This window comes from Brachionichthys hirsutus, chromosome 4, assembly GCF_040956055.1.
Source record: "Brachionichthys hirsutus isolate HB-005 chromosome 4, CSIRO-AGI_Bhir_v1, whole genome shotgun sequence".
Lineage (NCBI taxonomy): Eukaryota > Metazoa > Chordata > Actinopteri > Lophiiformes > Brachionichthyidae > Brachionichthys > Brachionichthys hirsutus.
The window spans coordinates 12,243,846-12,259,883 of record NC_090900.1 but is presented as its reverse complement, the minus strand read 5'-3'; the positions used below and the strand labels follow the sequence as shown (position 1 = coordinate 12,259,883).

Sequence of the window (16,038 nt, the reverse complement as noted above, 5' to 3'; positions counted from 1 at the left end):
TAATGGACTAGCAGATGCTAGCTAGCTAGCTCGCTTAACAACAACTAGCATGAGGGAAACTGCTCAAATAAAAAATCAAACTCAGAGCAGAAAACGCAATCGGGCTTGGATCATTAAGGATTACAATCGACAAGATATTAAATTATAACCACATTCCTCGTGTCATGCTGTCACGCCCAAGTGTGTCATTCGAGCTGGATTTTCAGGCTGGAACGGAACACATTTGATACGTCTCCGTGATGATGGCGATAAAAATCAAAGTATCCGCGATGAGAGTAACAAACGTACACTTATACTTACCAAATAACATTTTCATGTAATACACGCAGAGCCGGAGACATTCGTTGTTAGTTTTGAAAGATAAACTGTTGGATAGACACAAAGGTAGAGGCAGTCTGGTATGGGCTCATTGTATGGGCTCATTGCATGCGCAGTTCCAAGGGAGGGCGCACGCTGCATTCGAGACCTGTGGGAAATCTCGACTATACTCTACTGAGGGTGACATACGGCAGCTAAAACAAAGTGTTTATAATACTAAGGAATGTTAGTAGAAAACAAAAGCTGTAATCCTTCCACACTTTTGTATCACGGCCACTTATTCTTTGAAATGACAAATGTCTGATAAGGCAACACTCAAAACAACATGTTGTCTTCGTGTCTTTACAAAGTAACCAAACGCCTGTCGAATTACTTGTTAAAATGTGCTAAAATGTATATCGCAACAGAAACAGTTAATGAGACAGGATGTTGGCTAGCCTTACTTCGGCAAAAATAATTTTACGTTACGATTTCGTAATTTATGAACGCAGCGTGGTGCGTGCGTAAAACGGACGGAATTTCGTCCAAGGGAATAATAACGAAGTAAAACTCGTGTTTATCTTGTTTTATGTTAAATGCCACGCAGACTTGTTTAGAATTAATAAAAATCGACTAACTAATGGAAATGTAGCGCTGGTACAAACACTGCACTAAAGTACATCCGCGCTGTTTGCAGGCCAAATCGGTCAGGAGAGACATTACGTCTGAAGATAATATCTCATACGCAAACAGTACAAGAGTTACCGAACGCGGGGGGGGGGGGGGCTGAGCATTGGACGTCGGAAGACAGGAAAATGAACGCAGCGTACACTAACGCAACAATCGATAGAAGAGTCAGACAAGTATGCTAAGAGTCATTAGCCCCTTAGCCAGGAAATAAGCTAATCACCGATATCAGCGATAAGTAATATTATACTTTAGCAAGTAAAGAGATTTTATGCTTACCGCGAGAGTAAATAACGGAGGCCAAGGTAAATTATGTAAATATCTTCACGATAAGTGTGCCATGCCCCCCTCCTCATCTCCCCACGGCTACTGTTGCTAGGTGTCTTCTCACCGCGATGGTTTCAAAATGCAGAGCGAGGACCCGGGTCTGCCTAACATAGTGCCTGAACAAAATGACGTTTGAAATGTGGGCACTGGGCAGCCAGGCAGAACTAGATACACTCAACATATTTAAGTTTCTGTCACCATTTTCTGAATAAGCACAAAACTCTTTTTACAGATGATGAATAGTGCAATTTTATGACGAATACAGTCACATCTCCCGATACAAAGGTTAAAACACAGAAATGAATCAATTCCAACGTTTGAAATCAAAAGCGTTGTGCATTGAGCGCAGGTGGCCTAACAAATAATATACTGCCGTGCGTTATAATGGAAGGTCGTTTGAAAGATACAACCCCAAATCAAATGTTCTGTACAATGTCATTATTTTGACTTTTGTCTCAAAACGCATCCACAAACTATGAGACAGAAACATCCATAAATTCGTAAGCGTAATATGGTGTTTAAAAGAAGCACAGTAACGCAGAAAGCTCTTGTATCATTCCATTACCCTTCCACACGGAACCTTTAGTGCAGATGTACCAGTTTACAGACTTTGAATTATGATTTGTATCTGGTTCCTTGTATTTCATCGTATCATTTAGTAATTATGTTGCCTTTACAATCATACAAAAAGGAAGTATAATTATATATTAACCTCTGGAAACAATTAACTTCTCCCCTTAGGCAAGAAACAGCCATAAAACAAGTATAACATCTGACTGAGGGGTAATGTATTTTTAGTAAATACAGTGTATCTACCCAAAGTAACAGAAAATTAACACAGCTGCTTGAACCTGCAGTTAGAAGAGTTCTACTTCATCTTACAACCTTTTCTCTGTTAAGTCTTAATTATCTAGTGTGCAAAGTCACTCACTTACTTTACAATAAACCTTTCTTCAATAAGGATTTGCACACATATACAGTATTGCATATTACATATTGAAAGAAGCAGAAACACACTCATTTAATACAATTTAGTCCTTTTGGATTGCTTAAGGCTTCTTTTGTTTTGTCTTTTTTTTGCATACAAATGACTGCTGTCCATGCTAGAATACACACATCCATACACAACTGAGCTTACTGTTATAAGAGTTTATGAAACCATGGTGATATGGTTATAAGTATAATGTAGAAAAACAAAACACCACATTTTAATAAGAGGCAATAGGAACCAAATTGACCCTAACTGCATGAATTTACTTCATGAAAATGCATAATGTGCTTCATCAAATACTGGCTGGAACCACATGGATGATCAACCTCACTCGTACACAGGCACAAAGAAATGGAAGAACAGGTCATTGCCACTATATGCACACTTGTCACCTTTAGTCACCAAAAACACTTTCTGAAAAAGACTCTCAGCCAGCATGAAGCAGCATTAAAGTCACTTATGTTGTATTACTCAAAGAAGGATTACTTAATCCCTTTAGTGAATAAAACCACTGACTAAACATGAGAAAACAGAGAAAACTAAAACAGATTAGTTTAACAAGAATTCTATTTTGAACCGTGATCATTCAGCTAAAAATGGAGAATCTTTTTGTATAGGTTGTCAGGAACGTTGTAATTTCAAACTCTAAATAAATAAACGTGAAAATACCATAACGAAAAACAATATAAACAGCTGTCAAACAAAGAAGAAAGCTATGGTATATAAAGTATTACTCTGCGAAAGCACTTCTGTACTGATGAGAGAATGCCAAATGTTGGCAGCAATTGTTTAAAGAGAAAGAGAAAAGGGTCCGAAAGTGCCTTCGTGGATAAAGCCCCACTCTCCCTCTGTCGGCCTGAGAAAGGTTCTTCAGTTATGATCATCATTATTATTTTCCAGCGCCATGTTGTTTAGCGACGTTGATGTTTTGGAGATGTCGTTTTGAAGACCCAGTTGAGCCAGTTCCTCCTCTGCGTTTGTCCATGAGCTTATTGACTCATGTACCGTGACTGTGTGTTCCTCCATCTGCCTTTGGAGACTGTCCATCTCCTCCCTGATTAAAAAAAGAAATAGAGAAAGATGTACAATCTGCATAAGATGACACAAAAAAACTGAATGCAGCCATGTTGATCATTTCAATTTAATCATTTGGTAGGAACAAGAGGCTCACTTGAGCTGCCGGAGACAGTTGTGCAGGTTGTTGAGGGGCTCCTTGCTGACAGACGTCGATGGTTTCAGTAGTTCGTCTAACAGGGAGGCGGGGACTGGGCAATCTGGGATCTTAACTGGTGTCACTGGATTGGATGGGCTCCCCTCATTCTTAAGATCCATGCGCTGCTGCTCAACAAAAGCAGCATCAGAAGGATTATTACGACACTCATCTTCAACAGGCATTCATTTGGCTATATATTTACCATAATCTTTACACCTTGCTAAATACAATGAAGGTTTAGAAAGAATAACTCGTAGAAATTGAGAGGCGCACCTCAGATGTGTAACAGACAGCTCTCACTGCTGACTACACCAAATTGACAAATTACTGAGATACTATTTTTGGGTTTACTCATTTAAAACTGTCTTTTTGTTTTATAGTAATTGCGAAAAAAAAATACACACGGCACAATAAAAGCAACTTCACCCTAGAGCCTGAAAAGTACAGTTCAGTCGGTTGTCAAACATAATTTGTTCCGTAATACTTGTGATCAGGTGTATGCCCCCACTTACACCTTCATTATTTTGTATACTTTTATAAATATTTAATTCTCCATAATTTCATTCACCCAGATTTGCATCACTTTAATGAATACCTTACATTTCTTTCCCAACTAGTCTTTGTGTTAACTGCTAATCACTGGATCCTTATTTAGTTAGTTTTCACACAGAAGTTATTGGTTTGTTTCCTTGTTTCCACCGTATACTGATATTCATAACTCATTGTTAGTATCATGTTATAATAATATATTATAACATGATACTAATAATTTAATGATGAGCAAATGCAAATAACTTTCTTTCTCTAACAAAGTGAGGCGCCTCACCCTCCTTAAGCGGCTCTGTTTCAGGTCTTGTTTGAGCTGCTGGTTCTGCAGCAGGATCGTCTTCATGCTGTTCCTCAGTTCACCCACTTTGGCCTGCAGCATAAACTTGTCCTTCCTGGTGCTGCTCAGCTCTTCCTGCACCGACTCCAGCTCCACCTTGATATTCTGAGAAGAAGAGTTACCCTCCTAAGTTCTAAAACCTTTAACAAATAACTACAATGTTGGCGTCAGCCTTTGGCCTTCTAATGAAGTAACACCGAGTTGCAAGTACAGCGACTCTGTACTTCTTTGAGACACCTAATCTAGGTATGATGCTATCCTTGGGAGTGCAGCGTTGGTATTTTACTGTGAAATAAAGACTTGCCTGCAGAGCTTTCTGTAGGTTGTCCAGTTCCCTGTGGTGACACTGTTCCATCATCTCCAGCTGCTGCTTCTGAGTCTCAATCTCCCTCTGCCGCTGCTCCAGCTCCCACTTCAGGTCCTCAACCTCAAAAAGTGGCCAATGTCAGACATTTATAACAAGTGATGGGATGAAGATGATGTCAGAACTGGACTAAAAACATTTGTGAAAACCAAAACGAGTATATGTTTGAACATTTCAATTAATATTATTTATATAACATAATAAATCAAACTATTATTAATCTTATTTGTACCATGGGTTCTCTTTTTTCTTATATACTGGACTGAACATTTCATTCAGAAGCCTGACCTCTTGGTTAGTTAGGGGTGTCTTAGCCAGCTCCTCGTCCAGTTGTTTCTGGAGGATCTGAAGCTGTGAATGGGCTTCAGCCAGCTCCTCCTGGAACCTAGAAAGCTCCTGAGCGTGCTGCTTATCCTGACCCCTGTAGAGTGTGACACATTCAATCACTTGTGAGTAATAAGATGGAAAATGACTGCATATTTTGCAACACGATATTTGATTGAACGTCCCAAAAGTCGCTGTCTTGTTGAATCAGGCAAATGGACATACTGCAGTTTGTGTGATTCACTCTGCAGTGCTTTGACGAGGTTCTCTTTGGCCTGCAGGTCCTTCTTGATCTCTGATAGTTCCAGCATGGCTGCTCTGTAGTGCCGTCTGTTGTGGGCTGCCTCTGCTTTTGCTGCTGCCACCTAAAGGACATGTCATGTCATTACAGCTCAGGAAAGAACCCAATCAGATCGGACGTTGAAAAAGAGCTGGAGGTCCATCTTCTCGTAGATGAGATGATTGTCTCATCTACAGCTGCTTTTCTTTGCGGGTTATGTTATAAAAAGGAACTTTTCTCATGTCATGAGCCTGATCAATTTCTCCAAATTAATATTCAAATGATTTTTTTTTTTTAATAATCAGAAATGCAACTGATCACAAAATCTTTTTAAGATATTCATGTCATCTATAAATCATTGAATGATTGAACACACAAGTAAAGTATTTAAAAGTATTTAAAAAAATACCATCTTCATCTATTCTTAAAGTCAACCCCAATTACTAAATAATTAGTTTTATTCATACAGTGGTTTAACAATGTGCTTATAACCTTTGGTTTTTTTCCAGCTTTATTTCCTGTGTGATATGTTTTTTTGGGGGGTTTGGGTTGTTCATTCCTTAGAGCTCAAGATGGGGATACAAGGGGACTTGCTTCAAAGACAACAAAGTTTAAAGTCAATAAAAAAATAAATGACAAACAGAAGAACGTTTGTCCTGACTTCTGGTCTGGAGGTCCTACCTGATCTTTCAGGCCTCTGACTTTGGTTTTCTCTTTTTCCAAAGCAAGTTGTAGCGTTTGCACAACCTGCTTCATTTGCTGGTCCTCTTCCTCTTTACGCTTAAGAACAGCTTGAACCTGAAAGAAAGATTTGCATTCTCTCAAAAACACGTCTTTCATTTTGGTAACACAAAACGACCCGCATTATTGTTCTTAGTCACCTGCAAGTTGAGCTGGACGAGATCTGCCTCTCTCTTAGCTAAAGCAGACTCCAAAATGTTGGAATGCTCCCGTAGAGTATTATGAGACTGAGCCAATCCAGCTAATTTCCCTTTTTCGTGTTCAAGCTCCAGTGCTAGCTTCTTGTTGGCATCTTCCAACTTTCGAATCCGCTTCTTGAAGCAGCGTGATTCCTGGAGCTGTGAAATCCAGTCATGTAATTATAAAATAGAATATGTATGAACTGAGTGACTGCAGGATAAACATGCTGCTGCTTACACAGGGTCAGCGTCTTAAATTTGCCAGTACTGACCTCGTCCTCGAGCTCCAGGACCTTCTCCTGGTACTCCTCCAGCTCTGTGGAGGTGAGGGTGATCACTTCCTGCAGCTCCTTCTCTAGCATGCTCTTACTGTTGGTCACAACCTGCAACGCTGCCTCCAGAGCTTTAACCTTCTCCTGGATGAGAATAAATAAAACCAGACTTTATTTCCACATACATTAAATATTAAATATAATTATGACAAAGTATGAGATGAGCACAAGCATCGACCTAAGGATATCCTATAATGATAACTGATGCTTCCATCTTTCACCTCCTCATTCAGACTACGGAGAATGCTAACAATCTAACTTCATACAAACTAATTTATCTAAAGAACATTTGCCAATTGAAAGGTCTACCTCTAACGCCTCTACCAGGTACGATACACCTTGCATTCCATCTACTTCGCACCTCTTAATGTTGGCAGAGCATCAATATAGAGCCACACAGACCAACAACTGTGCCTCATTTTCAGTTGAGCTGTTAGTACAAAGCTCTGGTGACTGGCTGCTCTGTATTACCTGTAAGACCTGACTGTTCCCCCCATCAGACGCCTGGGCCTTGAGCTTAACCAGCTCTGCCTCTGCCGTCTCCTTGTCAGTCAGAGCCTCTTGCAGCCTCCTGCTGAGGATCCCCACAGCGTTCTCGTACGCCTTGTGCTTGGCCTTCATCTCCTTCTGAGCGCTGGTCAAATCCGTTCCCAGCCGCTTCATGCGCACCTTCTGCTCCGAGATGGCCCTGTTCAAACAGCATCAGTTTACAAATATCCACAGAGGGCGTAGTACTAACAGCAGACAAAAAATACACATGAACGGAAGACGCAGGTGAGGAGACGGTAAAATCAGAATGAATTCACAGATTCAGATGACACAGAGCCTTATGGTGAGGATGGAAATACTTGTCACACCCTATACTGACTCATTTGTCAATGCGGAGATCTGGAGTTACATTAAACGATGTAATATATTTGTATTTGGAAACTGCACTTCAGAGTTATGGATTGTGGCCCAAGTTGTAAATGGATGACTCACTTTTTGGCTTCTCCCTCGAGCTGCTCCACCTGCTTCTTCAGGCTTTCGTTCTCTTCCGTCACTGCTGCCAGATGGCTCTGATCGAACTGCACAGACTGAAAAATAAAGAATCCAGCAATCCATTTTATTTTAGATGAGACGATTGCCATCATTTCATCTACAGCCACTTGTAAAGACCAAATACCAGGATCCATACGAGAAACAGTTTACTTTCATTTGCTCACACCACATTCAAACCATAAAACTACCTGAACCTGTGCTTCTAGCTGATCCCTCTCTGTCTGAATAGCTTTTAGATGAGCCTCCATGTTGCTCATCTGCGCATGGACTCTGACCACCTCCTTCTGCAGCCGGGCCTGCTCCAGCTCTGCCTTCTGCTTCTCCCCTTCGAGGCCCAGCAGCTCCTGCTTTAGCTCATTCACCTCCACCAAAAGACGCTTTTTGGTGGAATTGAGCTCACTGATCAACTGGTCCTTGGAGATGGTATCCCGACGATAGGCCTCCACCATCACCTGGAGAGTCAATAACCGTGTATCTCAGTAATGGAAGAATATTTGCTCCTGTTGAGGTGAGCAAGCACTCCTCCTCCTCACATGTATTGAATGAGAAACCAGATTGAAGTTGGGAGATGCAGTGATGGAAAGGATGCAACAAGATTAGAATTGCAAAGTGCATATTCTCTCAAAGGAGGATATTTTATAAAATATTACATGAAAGCTGTGACGCAGGTTTTTAATACAATATTTACATTTTGAACTAAACTAATAATTCATGATCACTATCTGCAGCTTCATCGTGCCAAAACAATTAAACATAACATCGCAAAAGACAAGATTGTATTGCTGAACTTGTATTTGAGAAAAGTAGACAAAAAGACCTCATCTGGCAGGTTTCCCAGTGTCTTGTGTAGTTTTAACAAGCACTTCTGCGCCATTTACCTCTTTTGACATCACTTGCTATTCATCAAAAGGGTTCAATACAATTTGATGAATGTGACTGCCAACGTCAGAAGGGGCCACAAAAAGCAAAGCCTTTGAAAAGATTTCAAACTATTCACATTTCTGCCATTCTGTCAATAAACTCCTCCCTCTTCATTACAGTCTGTCAGTCCTAAAGGAGCAGCACCCACCGCTCAATCCACTGAGGCGTGTCGAACCAGCGCTCCTCTGAGACGACAGCCATCTGGCTCTACAATGCTTCCTCCCACGACAACATCTGACTAAGCCGGCTGGTGGATTCCTGAGGAGGGGCTTTTTGAAATGTGCACACAGCCTGTGCTCCTCCTTGCCTTATGCTAACATTAGGCAGTGAGAGAGAGAGAGCAGTACGTGAGATAGTTTACCTTCTGCTGTAGGAACTGGTCCTTCAGCTTTTGAGCTTGCTTCTTCAGGGACCTATTATCCTGTTGAAGTGCTTCAATCTGTAACAAAAGCAAAGGTGCTTTCTTATTCAGCACATCAGTGGGTTTCTTTTTACATGCTATTCGTTCCACTGTTGATTTAATATTTTCCAGCTGTGTTATACCTGGCCGGCTTTGACCTGGATCTCCTGTCTGAGCTGATCCAATACATCTGAAGCCACCAGAACATCCTCTCCCAGCCGTTCGGCATTTTCATCAAGTTGGCTTTTGTCGGCTCTGGCTGCCTGCAGGGCGACCTCCAGGACGATCTTCTCATTCTGGAGGTACTGGACGCTGTCGTCCTTGGCAGCGCTCTCCGTCTGCATCTCAGCCAGCTGGGCCTCCAGCTCCAGGTAACGGGCCTCCAGCTGGTTGATGGACTGTTCTTTGGTGTGCAGGTTCTCCTGAGTGGTGGTGAGCTGGCGCATCAGCTCCAGATGCTCTTTCTGGAGAGACTGCAACTGCAGATCCTTCTGAGAAAGGGTCAACTTCACCTGCGCAGGGTAGCGTGTGAAAAGGGAAGAGAGTATAATGAGAATTTTACTTTCCAAACAAGGTGAAAAACGAATTCTTCTTCCACTTAGCATGACTACCTGCTCCAGCTCCCTTTCTAGGGTGCTGGCTGTGTTGGCCAGTGTCAATAAGCGTTCCCGCTCCTCCTCAAACTCCTCCAGTTTGTGCTGCAGATCATCTTCCACCATGGTCTTTGCATCCTGGATATGCTTGTAATTAGATTCTTGGGTCAGCATGTCGACCTAAGTCCCCGGGAGTAAAAAAAACTGATTTAATAAAATAAATATCCAACAACTGGGAGGAAAACAAATCTAACAACACAATAAAGTAAGATCTGATCAATTAGAAAATCCTGTGTTTACTTTAGGTTCTTGTACTGAATTTCTGACCCTGACATTAAAAAACAATGTTTGAGCGCATACCTCGATGCCCTGCAGCTGAACAGCGATACGCTCTTTGTCTTTGATGGAGCGGTGTTGGGTCTCATTGAGCTGATGAGACAGAGTCACATTCTCCAACTTCAAATGTTCCACAACACCAATCTGATTCATCTGTCCAGCCTGGAAGAGCAAAAAAAAAAAAAAGGAACAAAAAGGTCACTTCCTCCCCGTCAAATCTGGAACCTTGTTAAAAACTCCCCTGCATTAGGAGCGATCTTACCTGCATGGTGGCCATTTCGTTCTGTAGCCGTACCCTTGCCTCCTGGGCCAGAGCGAGCTGCTGCTGGTACCACAGCCTGACCTGCTGGAGCGATTCAATTTCAGCCTGTGACGTCTTCAACCGACTCTGCAGGGTGCTGCGTTCGACATGGACCTGATGAAGCTGACTCTGAAGACCCCCCATCTGCTGGCGCAACGCTTGGACTGAACCAGCAGGAGAGGAAACAACTCATTTATATTCAAAGCACAACTCGAGATGCTGCTGCAGAACGCTCTCTGGATCATCATCACTCGCCTGTGTTGTCTCTTGAAGCCACGGTGCTTTGCAGCTCCTCCACCTTCCCCATCAGCCTTTCATACTGGTGTTCAGCCACCTTCAGGTCATTACTTAGAGAAGCCAGGCTAGCATTCTTGCTCTCCAGGCTGCCCTGGAGCTCCACCATGGACTTCTCTAGCTGGCTGCAGTTCTGTCGTAGCGCGTTAGCCTCCGTGGTGAGGGTGGTCTGCTTTTCCCTGCTGAACTGAGCCTCCTCCTTCTTAGCCTGCAGCTGAGCGTTCACTGCAGCTAGCTGTGCCTGAAGCTCTGTCTTCTCTTTCAGAGCCTGGAGGAAAGGACAGTCCGTCAGCACTCCCACAAAATGATTCTTGGCATCTCCAAAACACTGTATTTCCTCAAATAGTTATATAGGGCTTTACGTCAACTGCAGATGGCAACAGGCCTTTATTATTAGTATTATTTAAACAGCAGGTTGTAGTAGAGGCAGGCCTTGAATTCTGAGTCCCTTTGATTTGCCATGATGCAGCAAGCATCACGGAATGAGCGATGGGAAAGTATCAAAAGCCATTTGCTGTCAGGTATCGCCTTCCACCTCACTGATAACTACAAATACAAAAGCACGAAAACATCAATTACCGACACAAACCACTAAATTCTGAGCAGCAATTATTATTTCTGACTCAAATCCATTTTCTGAATAGAAGCAGGAACACAAACTTGTCCTAACCCGCCGTCGGGAGGTGGGGGACCCCAGTCCTTGCCCCACCTCCCACCTCCTGGGCTTAATGTTGTTCGTGGGTTGGGAGGGTGCCAGACTTTCATGTCGCACCCGATGTGAACATAGTAGTAGATGGCAGGTAAGTAACTGGTAATAAACCAGTACAGAAACTGGTGGCTCACATTACCTGATTGGCTTCAGATGACAAAGATTCCAGCTGACCCTCCAGTCTCATTTTCTCTTTCAGCACTTGCAGCATCTCATCGTGGCCCATCACTGAACTCTCCAAAGAAACACTGAAATACATGTAAACATTAGCAGGTGAATTTAATAAGTACGTCTAATTAGTTTGGATCAAAACAGTGTTTCTTAAATTTAACAGTAAATAAAACACTTGTGCCTGAAACTGCCAAATGCAGTCAGGGTTTCATCTGATCCCTCGCTGATGATCAAATACCTGCTGGAGAAACTGTCCCTGCGGCTGCGAGGCTCCGCCGTCTCTTCTCTCTCCTGCTCCAGCTCCAACAGATGCTGCTCTTCGCTAGCTAACTGCAGCACCTCCTGCAGGGAGGGGAACTGGCCCATGGCCTCTGGGGCGATCTCCCTGCCCTCCACCGTGTAGGGCCCCTGCTGCCTTTCCACTGCTGCAGAGAGCCTGCTGTATGTCCCCCTGGTGGACACGCTGCTGTAAGACGAGCTGTCGCTGTCATTGCCGTCGTTCCCCGGCCTCGTTCCAGATTCACTGCCGTCTATTTCTGATAGGTTGTCCCCAAACTGGAGCGAAGCCCCAGGCTGAACTTCCAACTCACAGGTGATGCCCTCTGACCTTACACTGACCTCAGACAAAGTCGACACCGAGTTAATGGTGGACTGCAGGGAGCTCATGGTGGTATCTGCTGTTTTTACGCCACCTCCTCCATCATTCTCAGGAGACTTGTAGTCAGCCAAGGAGTGGATCTTGGTTGGACGCAGTGACCTGGACTTTATCTCTTTGGAAAGTGGAATTCCTAAACTACCCAGCTTGGGACCTCGGGGGACACTGGTCCTCAGGAAAGAATACTCCTTGGTCATGGACACAGCGTTGGCCCTGGGTAGGGCCTCGGGATGCATCATGAGCTCTGGATCCAGGGTGCTGGAAGGCCGGTTCCTGGTGGTGGAACGACGAGACTAGGAGCAAATATGGAAGAAATGAACCAAAGCACCACCGTCCTGACAGCAACCCAAATAGCAGATCTGAGATTCACCAAAGCATAAATTAAATTGGGAATTTTGTGATAACAATTCCAAAGAACAGATGCACAAATATAAGATCAAAGCCAAAACTGCACCACATTAAAATGAAATTTTACATGTATTGTATCGAAACAATTCCAAAATCAAAAGTTGTCTGATGGTGAAACCACATGCTCAGATAAAGCTGGCTGAGCTCAAATGAAACCGACTGGCACGCCATTCGCTCACCCTCTCCTTGTGCCTTTGCACTCTGTACTGTTTGAGCTGCTCTTCCAGACGCCGACGAGCCTCCTGGCGAATCTTTTCCTCATTCTCCATCTCAAATGATGGCTTTGCATGGGCTAAAGGGAGAAATATTTTATGCTTGAAAAAAATACATGATACTGGTTTATATGATTGCAATAAATGTTAGACACAATGTGGAGCCCAATTAATATCGCCACAGTCTAAAAGCATGACATTTTAGAACTGTGAATTGGGCTAACTATGCTTTATTTTAAAATATCCCCCCCAAAAAATACATTAAAGGGGGATTAGCTCCTCTTGCCAAGAATTTGTTTAAACAAACATGCACGGATACAAAATCCTGATCAAGGAATCAAGTGCCTACAAGCAACAGCAAATGTTTCTCTTTGGATAATACACACATATTAAATACATTATCAGACAAACATGTTAAAAGGGATGGGAACATGAGACAAATGAGGCCAAACTACAGACAAGCATAGCAAGGAAATTAACTCCACATGAGATTATGCTTACACAGTTCAGTCTCCTGCATAGGCATACTGAGTTTGAGTGACTGCAAAGAATCAGCCGTGTGAACCGTGACCTCAGCACTAGACCCCTCAGACTGTGGATAAGAAGCCACACCTTGGGAGGGCTCGTAGGTCTGGGAGGTAACAGCATCGTTGGTGTTCTGGGGAGGGGCTGTTGGACAGAGGGACCCATTTGTGTGGGTCTCTGCAGCACTGAAGCCTTCTGCCAATCCGTCTTCATTTGCCATTTCATCGGAACTGACAGGACCTGAAAATGGAGCGAGGAGGAGAAGCCCCGGGGGGGGGAAGTGTCAATCAATTATAATAAGTTCTTGTGACTCAATTACAAACGTATTTCAAGTTAATCCAGTTTATTAACTGGATGGACGACTTAACCAAGCTAAAGCTGAAGTGCAAATATAAAGGGAGACACTCGGCATGCGAAGGCCGAAGCATCCCTTAAGTTGTGCCTGCTATTGCATCAGGAAACACAGTTCAAGTTCATCTTCCAACGCCTAAGATTTAAAGGCACAATATTGCTTGAAGCAACAGAAGTTAAGCTGGAAAGAGGTGCAATACACTATACAAAATCGAACCACGCTGCAAAACATACGCCAAACGATCTACTTCACTAAACAACAACTGAAATCAAAACACTGTTAAGCTAAGATAACCAAATCAACTTAGCAGTCATGAAGAGTTCGTTTGAGCCGGTAAAATAATTCCTATGTTCAGGAAAAACAAGCCTGATAAAAATATCACCCGCGATGGAAAGTGTCAGAATATCCGATCAAGGACAAACCTGAACTGAACCAGCAGACTCTACATTTGTAGTAATAAGAAAGTGTCAACATTATGAATAACCAGTTATGGAACATAACTATATAAAGTTAATACTAGTGTTATATACATTTTGCAGATTATAATATATATAGATTATATTGAGTCTACACTTTTTCAAGATTATAAACGCAATAATCCACTATTACAGAAAATGATCTCCAAAAATAACAAAATGCTGAGTACTGCATATTTAAATCGATCTCTTGCATTTAAGATTTTTTAGGTAAAACTTTTTTGGGCCCTCATTTCCAGACAAACTACTTTCCTTTCACAGGAGACTGGTAAAACACTGGATGGTGACAAATTAGAATTCCGTTCAGGTATTTAACACATTGGGCCGAAGGTGCTGTGGGGATGTGTGGCGAGCTAACGGGTCAAGCGTGGCAGGATCAACAGAAACTGTTACACAAAAGAGACACCAGTCATAGCCCGAAGACAGAAAGACTCCCGCAGCTCAGAGCAGGGTTGGAAACAGGCCGATCACGAGCACAAAGATGGCTACACCAGAGTAATGTAATAAAAGGTGTGTAACGTCTACCAGCATAAGCATCGTTGACAGGCATGAATTTTTCTTTATAAAAATAGGTAAATGTCTCGGGTGGCGCAGTGGTCGGTGCTTTCGCCTCCCGCCTCGACAAATCCATAAAACAAATTTTGTTTTTCAGCAAGCATTAGTGTTCTGCAGCATCAGGCTTGATTCAACACTCATTGGCAGCGAGTCCGGCGGTGCCGAGTGAACAACATATAACAGCAGCACATATTCTACTATCCAGTGACACCTATTGATGAATACTCACCATTATGAATACCTCCCTTTGTGTTTCGAGTGTCTTTCTGTCCTTGATGGTTCAAACGCGTTTCTCCATCCACAGAACAGGATTCAGCAGCGTTGGCTTTTATAATACGGGATTCTTGATGTGCATCAGCCTCACTTTGAACTGCGGCTAATTCGCTCGTATCCATTTCCACTAAAACAAGCTGCTGGTTCAACTTTGGAAAGAATTTCTCACATCTTCTTAGTAGTAGGTCATCCGGGAGGTCAGTGGTCAGGAACACTTCTGAACACAGACAAAAACTAAACGAGAGAAAACACGGTTTGTCATCTGGCTGATAATTCACAGCTCATGCTTTGACAAAATGAAACGCGTAAATACACCGTACATCAAAGGAGACGCTGCAGCTGCTCAGGAATAAGTAAAGATTACGTACTTTGGTGCTAGTATTAAATAATCAATACTAATAATAAGTCCATCCAGTTGCTTAACTGGATGGACGCAATCGTAAAACAAATATTTTTTATTATCGTGTTGATGCAACAGTTTACTGTTTCCACTAACAACATTTAAACCCAACCCTTTAAACAGGTGCACCACGAGCAGCTAATGTAAGGGCTGATATCGCTGCTCCTGATATGCATCTGATGAATGTTGCAAGTCCAGAAAAACAGAAGTTATGTCTATAGATTATGGGCGATTATTGACAGGCAAGGCGCGGCATGCTTTATTGAATGTTTAGATCCGCAGTCCAGTTGCCTCTTTATTTAGACGGAAGAGTCCAGCTGTCAGAATATTGTACGATGACGGCGAAAACATTAACAGTTCGTGTTTATTTACAGATAAGCAACATTAGCTGGATCCACCAGGTCAGAACTCACACGACCCAAGTAATTGATAAAGGTCAATGTAAAGATTGACATATTGGTCTCGTATGTTGACTGGGGTTAGTAAACGCCCGTGTGTGTGGAGACTTGTGACGGATAACATTAGCTAGCTAGAGATGCTACAGAGGCAGCAAGCTAGCTTAGCGAAGATGTGTTCATGACGGGATCTGTCAAGCTACAAGCTCAGCTAGCGCGCTAGCTAAAATACCCAGCGACAACAGAGAGGAGTGATTTCTCAAATACTTTTGAACAAATCAACGAACTAGCTCTTGTGGAATAAAGACTCCAAAATACTCCCGTAGAAATGTTATACTGACAAGTAAGGCAAAAAGATTAAAAGGACAATAAACGCTCACCTCTTCGGGAGCTTCGCGGA

General features: G+C 42.7%; 1 protein-coding gene across 1 annotated transcript; it reads right to left on the bottom strand.

The window, feature by feature from the left end:
- Positions 1-1,545: 1,545 nt before the first annotated feature.
- On the bottom strand, positions 1,546-14,965 carry golga3 (golgin A3). The gene is made up of 23 exons (XM_068761100.1): positions 14,800-14,965; positions 13,164-13,427; positions 12,630-12,742; positions 11,626-12,335; positions 11,356-11,464; positions 10,469-10,775; positions 10,175-10,377; positions 9,937-10,074; positions 9,595-9,756; positions 9,127-9,495; positions 8,945-9,022; positions 7,851-8,114; positions 7,603-7,697; positions 7,093-7,309; positions 6,562-6,705; positions 6,251-6,448; positions 6,051-6,167; positions 5,315-5,454; positions 5,054-5,186; positions 4,706-4,828; positions 4,342-4,506; positions 3,474-3,640; positions 1,546-3,356 (listed from the first exon to the last, which is right to left on the bottom strand). Exons 1-23 carry the CDS (start codon positions 14,963-14,965, stop codon positions 3,173-3,175), a joined length of 4,566 nt encoding a protein of 1,521 aa, XP_068617201.1. The 3' UTR covers positions 1,546-3,172.
- Between the last annotated feature and the right edge of the window lie 1,073 nt (positions 14,966-16,038).

Bases quoted from the DNA above. Each gene is read 5' to 3' on its own strand.
- golga3 (XM_068761100.1), bottom strand. From the start codon at position 14,965: ATGGATACGAGCGAATTAGCCGCAGTTCAAAGTGAGGCTGATGCACAT. The intron at 10,776-11,355 runs GTAATGTGAGCC...CCTTTCCTCCAG, and splicing joins TGTCATCTGAAGCCAATCAG to GCTCTGAAAGAGAAGACAGA. The intron at 9,023-9,126 runs GTATAACACAGC...CTTTTGTTACAG, and splicing joins TCCAGGTCAAAGCCGGCCAG to ATTGAAGCACTTCAACAGGA.